The sequence below is a fragment of the Trypanosoma theileri genome (genome assembly GCF_002087225.1).
Source record: "Trypanosoma theileri isolate Edinburgh chromosome Unknown TM35_Tth_13_V1, whole genome shotgun sequence".
Lineage (NCBI taxonomy): Eukaryota > Euglenozoa > Kinetoplastea > Trypanosomatida > Trypanosomatidae > Trypanosoma > Trypanosoma theileri.
The window spans coordinates 398530-406506 of NW_021639855.1; the positions used below are offsets into that span (position 1 = coordinate 398530).

Genomic DNA, 7977 nt, shown 5'->3' on the forward strand with positions numbered 1-7977 from the left:
GGACTGCTCATCTCAGCAACGCGGTCATGGGCACTCGTGAGCTCCACAGCAACACACCCAACAGCACCGCAAATGAGCAGCAGTAGCACCACCTGAAAGAGTGGATGCTTCATCATGTTTACAGCAAATATAGACTTGATAGAAAAACGCTTCTAACGGCTTATCTACAGCGAATATGCTTTCCTACTTTGGTCAATGGAAACAAATAAAGAGAAACAAATAGAGAAAACAAATAATCTATGAAGTTCCAAATGATCTCATAACACACATACTTATCATAAAAACAACAACACGCAATATACAAAACATAGAATCAAATTCTCTATACCGCCAAAGGATCTCCCAACAGGACTTACGAAGTGACAAATTCTAGAGTCCCTTCCTCTCCAGAACCCTCCGCGTGGAGGGGATAAGGGGTGGGTGAGAATGAAAAGAAAAAAACCAAAAACTTAAATCCTTTCTATTCGATAAAGCCGAGACTCTTTGACTACAACTACAAACCCAAAGGAGAAGAAGGTAAAACAAACCTCAAACACAAATTATTATAGTAGACCAAAACCAGTTACACATTCTTTTAACAAGCTCCTAAAAAAAAAAAAAAAAAAAAACGTATTGGTCAATTTAGACGTGAATGTGTTGATACTCTTGTAGTGAGATAAGGTGCAGAGTAAACCCTATTTTCTTCACATACTGAGGGGTTCATGGTCAGAGAAACTTTTGCCTAAAGATCCCACGTGGGGTCTACTTTTCTTTATGAGTGCCAGGAATTATCCTTGACGGGCATTCCTAATCCATTGTGATGGTTTTCCGCAATAAATAATTAAGGAATACTTGATGAGTGTGAAACGCTCAGTGCACCCCACACATTAAGCCTAAAGTGAAGGTACTCACACACTCGTGGTGACGAACTGCGCCGGTACATTTCCCTATTCTCTTGTAATACAACCTCTCTATCTTACCAAACTCTCTCTTTCTCTGGAAAAATTTGCAGCTCAGCGATGCTGGTTGTGGTTATTTTTTTTTTTTTCCTAACAAGTGCCGGGTTTATCTTGTTATGTGTCCCCTGGGTGCCTCCATCAGAGACGGGACCCCAAACCCGCTTGGGAACGCGCTACCTCATCACACCCGCCATAGGGGAATTCCATCCCTCCTTCTGGTATTGCTGGTTCATCGTCTTTTGGACGTTTCTCCTCTATGGGAAAGAGTAACCTTTAATTAAGGTACATATGTATTTGAGGTGTTGAGTTGGTTCGTTTTTCTTTAAAAGGGTTCGAGTAAAGGTGATAGAAAAGTATTTTATGAAGAATAAACCTATTAGACTGAGTGCGTTCAGTCAAAATTTCAACTCCATACCTCTCATCATAAAGGGACAAGGTTTTTCCTTTACATCACCTCTCAGTACCAAACCTGATGTGGGCGATACTGGAAGCACTATGTTGATAATTGCAAGAAGAACTTCAAGTATCAGTTTCTCTTCCAGGAGGATATGACTGGTTCCGGTAATATACAATGTTTTTTAACTTGAGCGTCAATGAGTATTTCATAAGAAAAACACCCCTGACTCTTGACTTCCCAGATCAACATGATACACTGAACCCTAGCAAGAATTCTCCATGGTCCAGCGATACGAGGGTAAACAATGCTTGTTGTAATAGGACCACATTCTTCTTCACTCTCCTTCATTCTGTAGAAAGAGGGAAGAAGAGCCATTTTAAAATACCCTAGGCTACACGATAGTAATATTACGTTCTTTAAGAGATGCTTCACAGTGAGACCATCTGTCCAACTAGAGAACTGCTATTATTTTTGACACTTGATCTGTTGTAGGCTTTGGGTTCACAATCTACAGTAATCCAAAAAAAATAAAAAAAAATAAACTGAACCACTATGAAAAGAAAATCAAAATTTCCCTCACCACTCTCCCCAAGAGAAATCAAGAAAAAACGCAGCATAAATATCTCATCACAAATGTAAATTATTACACATGTATACATAGCTATCAAAAAAAAAAAAAAAATGCTACCTATCAAGATCTTATTACCCAAAGAAGCCTCGACAGAAAAGGAAATTCACCAGAGACTTTAATCGAATGAAAAAAACAGTTTATCCCTCCATTCCTCTGCCTAGAAAAACAATGATCCTCAAAAACAAAAACAGGAAAACTACTACCAAATATTGCTCGCCATACCTGGACTCTCAAGAAGTGAAATTTTTCCTCTGAAAGATTTTTTGTAAAATATGCCAAACAAAATATATCCAATGAAGGAAATTTGTCTCATAGAGAAGTCCCATACTATTCCCTTTTTTTAAAAAAAAAACCCAGGTACATTGAAAAAAGAGAGTGAGAGATAGAGTAAACTACAAATTGATATCCTTTGCAATCTCCTTGTCAAGTAAAAATGTGACCCTCCCTTTACAGTCCCGAAGAAAACGTGAAACAGGTGTCTCAGAGGACTCGTTCTCTGCTATTATACCGTTTAATACCCATCTCTTCTCACTTCCTGTTGCAAGAACAATTACGTGCCGTGCGTGAATAATGGTCGTTGGTGTGAGTGTAATTCTCCACACCTTTGGGTTCATTGTTGGACCTGGAAAGCTCACGGTAACCGCGCGGTGCACTTCCTTTGCAGCCTCAGTTCCAGGAAAAACAGACGCGGTGTGTCCATCTGAACCAAGGCCTAGTAGGATAATGTCAAATATAGGAATCTGTGTATTGGTTTCTTGCACGGTATGCATTGGAAGAAGGGAACTGAGTCGCTTTGCATACGCATCTGCCACCTTAACAGCATTTGCGGCATCCTTCGCCGGTGTGGTTTCGAGTACACTAATATCAACAGGTACCACAAGATCATCAGGGATATCACGCAAAAGAACTTCTCTTGCCATATTGTAATTTGACTCTGCAGCATCCGTTGCGACAAGTCGTTCATCCCCCAAGAAGAAGCGCAAAGGTCGCTCATCCCTAAGTAGTTGTAGGTGTTCGTCATGCAGACGCTTGTACAACATCTTTGGTGTAGATCCACCAGAGAGAGCCAGTGACAACGGCCACACTTCGCGCTTTGACTGGTCAATGATATCGAGGATAGTTTTGCACGAAACGCGACTGAGCTCCTCTGGTGCCTCGCACACAATAATCTCTGGTTTAAATGTCATTGATTTTCCCATTTTATCTTTATACCTCTTTTTCTAAGAATGTTTCTTGTGTTGGTTTTACTCCCTTCACCATTGTATATGAAGGTTTAGAAAAAAAAAAAAAAAGAAGAGGACATGTAGGATGTAGCAAAGAGGAGAAGGAACCATCTACCTATTCACAACACTTCCTTCAACAATCTTTTTTTTTTTCTGTTGTCCTTCATACTTCATGGTAACACCTAAAAATACCTTTCATATACACGTCGCAGTTTTTCCTCTAATGTAGAGCGAAAGGAATTTTTCGGATACGAAAAAGGGTTAAGTAAGTACCGCACACATAGCTCATACGCCTCGTTGAGGAATTGTCGTGTGTTTTTATTGGGTTCTTGTGCCTGCATTAGTAGTAATTTGACAGGGGCGAAACCGACATAGGCAGAAACAAAGTACTTCCCATCAAATGCTCGGTCAAATGCAGGGAGGAGGAAATCACCTGTGGTCCAGAGGACATCATCAAGGAGATCTAAGGAGGAGTACAACATTAACTGTTGTGACAAGTGTGCGCTGTCACCCTTCAGCGATTTACCATACTCAAAAAGTGAGGAATCATCTGGTCCAATCACCATTAACATGGTAACTGTTTCCCTATTTTCTGCAATAATGGAGTGTGAGAGAGAGCAAGGGGAATAAATTCTGAAAATTTCATAATAAAATAAGAAAGGGAGAGAACTTCATGAAGGGCAAAATAAAATAAAAATAAAACCCCGTCAGTTCTTTGAATCTACTCTCATCATCATCATCACCATTATCATTACCACCGTTGCAGTCATCAGTGTCCCATACAATCATTGTCTGTTTCGGAAAGCACTGTGTAAGATGACGCCGCAGTTGTCCTGCATCCAAAAAAAGACATCAGGCATTTCCCCCTCGCATGTCACTATGGCGTTGTAACCCAAATGGAGGAACTCCCTGCCATCGTAACTGAAGGTGATGATCAACGTTGTTGGCCCGGTAGGGTCAGGAATCTTTGCAAAGTCGGGAGGGTCACTCTGAAGCGTTAGCTCATCCCTCCCAAGTGTTGTCAGCGGCCCAACCTCAAATGCATCCAACTCCTGCTCCACAGGGAAATCCCAAATTGGGTTCCACACAAACTTCACATCAATTGGAAGTCTTGGCGGCTTCTCAAAAACTTCGAGTAATACCTTCACAGAGATAGGCTCATCAAACGCTGCAGGATTGTTGCCAACGATTAAGAGACTCTAGAGCGAAACTCTTGTCGTCATCTCTTAGAGAGGGCAAAAAAAAAAAAGAAAACCAAACAGGGAAAGAGAGAAAGAAAGAAAGTAAAGGAATGAAGGAAAGAAGGAAGAAAAGGAATCCCCATAGACACCCAAAGTCAGCCAAAGAAGAGATACATAAGCAGAGAAAAAGAAAGAATAAATCATAGGTCTTATTAAAATAGTTCATCAAGAGGTAAATTGTAAATAAAAAGCAAAAGAAGAAATATATGTTTAAAGGTAGAAAGGCAGAAGAAAACTGTAAAGGATATGAAGTGAGGAGGGGGCTTGGTGTACAAAGGTAAAAATAAATAAGAATATATTTCCTCTCTTGACATAAACCTGGTAGTAATACCAATGAGAATAAATACAAAAACAGTTTGTCCATACATAATACATAACCACTTTATTAGAAAAGCAAGATGCACAGAGATGAGGCAAAATAAAGCAAATCCATATCATCTAGCAGTGGGATCCATCCAGTAAAAATCACCAGGTGGAAGATTACGGTATTACTTTATAATCAGTCTTCCCGAAAGTGGATGGGCTTTCTATGAAGGTGGATAGGACGCAAAAAAAAATAAAAAAAATCCCTTTCTAATTGTTTGGCCAGAGACTCTTTCAAACCTTACCTAGCCCTAATAAAAAGAAGATTACAACCTCTCGAAAACCTAGACTGCCATAGACCAAATCCAGATGTATGTTCTTTTCACAAGCTTATATATAAATATTATTTAAATTTTTCATTTTTTATTTTCTCTTTTTTTTATTTTCTCTTTTTTTTTATTTTTATATCATTTGATTTTATTTAATCTTAATTAATTAATTAATTAATTGTACTTTGTTATTCATTACCGCTGCAAAGAAAATTTGCTAGGAATAAAAAGAGATCCGAAAAAAATCTCGGAAGTGAGGGAATATGGATTCGTTTTGCTTCCCCGGGTTTTCCTGGAGCCTGAATCTTCTTTTCCGCCACGGGAAAGCCATAACCGTTACCAACGCCGGGGCGGGCGCCAACCACCCCCGGCAAGATTCGCAGCAGGGGGCGAAAAGTCCAAAAAAAAAAAAAAAAAAACACGGAGGTGGGAAGCCAAAATTCCTCTCTTTCGAGCGTTTTAACGTCTCCGCGGCATGGCGGGCTCTAAAAAAACACTTCAACGTTGTCTTTTTTTGGGGTTTTTATTTTTTTAAAAAAATATATTTTTTTCTTTTACCTTTTAACTCCAAAACGAAAATTAAAATGTGTAAAAAAGTTATTGACAAGAGTGGGGTTTGAACCCACGCCTCCGGAGAGATGACGACCTGAACGTCACGTCTTAGACCACTCGACCATCTTGCCTCTGATGAGAATCCAAAAAAAAAAAAATAATCTTGTAAAAACAAAAAGAAACTAATGAACTTTTTTTTTTTTTTAATACAAATACCTTTCAATCAATAATGATAACTTTTCAAGTCTGAGAAAAGGAATGCAATCGCCGGGAGTCGAACCCGGGTCTTCCGCTTGGAAGGCGGAAATCTTGACCGTTGGACCACGATTGCCTTGAACACGATGGTCATATAAATTATAATTCTTAAAAAAAATAGAAAAAGATTAAATTTCATTTTACTGTATTTGAACCGTAGTACAATAATTCATTTTTATATTCTTAAAAACCAAAAAACTTTAACAATAAAACTATTAAAAAAAAGTTACATGATTTTTTTATTAATATTTATAAAATATTATAATATTTTTTAATTTTTTATTTTTACTTAATATAGGTTTAAATTAATAAACGGCACGTAACTCACCTGCAGTGCGTCATCAAGAAAACGCCAAGTTCGCAGTAAATTTTGGGAGGGAATATTTTGGAAATAAAGTCCAAAGTATTCCATGAATTTTTTTTTTTCGGATGTTGTTCCCCCATTTCCTCTCGGTAAATCCCAATGTTAAGACAAGGGGTTTTCTTTCAGCCTTGGCCGAACAAAACGCCACCATAAAGAGGCAAAACATCCCCTTTTAGAGGATGGAAGGCGAACCCAGGGGTCTAAGAAATATTTCAACCTTGGCAAAAAATACATTTCGCAGCTTCCAAATCGCGCGGGACTGTTGTGCGGGTGTCCACTTCTAATTTCCCCGCAATGGGGAACACAAATGCGTCCAGCACCACAGCACTCATCAGGGAATACGGAGTGTGCAGAGTGACCCCAGCAGTCTCACGCCATGCTCCCAGAGGCGTCGTGAGAGAAAAAGGAAAGCAAGAAAAAGAAAAGGGAGAGGGAGAGAGAGGAATAAATAGCCCATTCCACAAATAATCCGAGAGCACTCCTCCACCTGCCATGGGCAAAACAAGCCTCAGCAGATTAATGAAATAAGCCACAGAAGAAAAAAGGGGCAGAGCCATTCGCCCCCCATTCGTCCCCTGGGTTGAGCTCGTTGTGGGCTCTACACAATCCGGCATTTCTACCCTGAGCTGCCTGAGCGCATGCGCTGTGTGGGCGGAGAAAACACCCGAGCCAAGCAAGGTGAAGGGATAACAGAGGAATGCGACAAACAAACAAACAACCGAAAGAAGAGAAACGCAGCATGCCATTGGCCAGAAAAACACAAACAACCAAAGGACTAAAATGCCAAGACCCAAGCGCCAATTAATTAATGGGACAGATGCTCTCCAAGATGATATGGAGCACAAACAGCAGCAGGTTAAAACATAAACGCAAGAACCTATCCACCAACAAAAGAACTCCAATCCTCCACACACCCCTTCCGTTCTTTCTTTCTCCCTCGCTTCATGTATGTGCAAGGGACCAGCACAAATAGAAAGCAAAAAACCACAGCAAGCACAACGACAACAACGAAAGAAATTTCCACAGTACTACGGTTAGCACCCTGCATCAAACATCACAGTTGTGTGTGGGGTGGAGGTGGGGGTCGAGCAAAACGGAGGGATAACCAAGGGTGCGTGTGGATGGACTCCGACCTGAAGAGAGTGAGGGGGTGGGGTGGAGTTGGAAAAAGACACCCTCCGTGGGGCTCGAACCCACGACCACACGGTTAAGAGCCGTGCGCTCTACCGACTGAGCTAGAAGGGCTGTTGGTGTTCATGAATAAAAAAATAAAATATTTTTATATTAGTAATAAAAGTTTGTGAGCTGTGAGAAAATCATACGCGGGGCGGGGTTCGAACCCGCGATTTTCTGCGTGTAAAGCAGACATCATAACCACTAGATCACCCACGCTGATGATTAAAGAGATTATCTTCTTTAAAGATCATATATATGTAATAAGAGTTTTAGTGAATGGAGGAAAAGGATGGTCCTACCAGGATTCGAACCTGGGTTTTCGGATTCAAAGTCCGAAGTGATAACCACTACACTATAGGACCGTTGGTTAAACATTAATTCTAAGAAACATTAAAGAATTCTATTAAAAAGTATATATTTTTTATATTTAGAATCGGTTGTGCGCTCCCGTGGTCTAGTTGGTTAGGACGTTGGTCTTATGAACCGAATATCGCGGGTTCGAGCCCCGCCGGGAGCAAGCAATGTTTTTCAAAAATTTTTTTTTTTATTTGGGAGAATTGCCATCGCC

General features: G+C 40.1%; 3 protein-coding genes across 3 annotated transcripts; all 3 read right to left on the reverse strand.

The window, feature by feature from the left end:
• Window positions 1-2358: 2358 nt before the first annotated feature.
• TM35_000132490 (6-phosphogluconolactonase) lies at window positions 2359-3165 on the reverse strand (the record flags this gene model as incomplete). Its single annotated transcript, XM_029025465.1, has 1 exon — window positions 2359-3165. One exon carries the CDS (start codon window positions 3163-3165, stop codon window positions 2359-2361), a length of 807 nt encoding a protein of 268 aa, XP_028883311.1.
• Window positions 3166-3371: 206 nt separating this feature from the next.
• TM35_000132500 (trafficking protein particle complex 2) lies at window positions 3372-3761 on the reverse strand (the record flags this gene model as incomplete). The annotated part of the gene is made up of 1 exon (XM_029025466.1): window positions 3372-3761. The coding sequence occupies one exon, from the start codon at window positions 3759-3761 to the stop codon at window positions 3372-3374; it is 390 nt and encodes a 129-aa protein (XP_028883312.1).
• A 2684-nt stretch (window positions 3762-6445) lies between these two features.
• Window positions 6446-6847, reverse strand: TM35_000132510 (uncharacterized protein; the record flags this gene model as incomplete). Its single annotated transcript, XM_029025467.1, has 1 exon — window positions 6446-6847. The coding sequence occupies one exon, from the start codon at window positions 6845-6847 to the stop codon at window positions 6446-6448; it is 402 nt and encodes a 133-aa protein (XP_028883313.1).
• Window positions 6848-7977: the final 1130 nt, after the last annotated feature.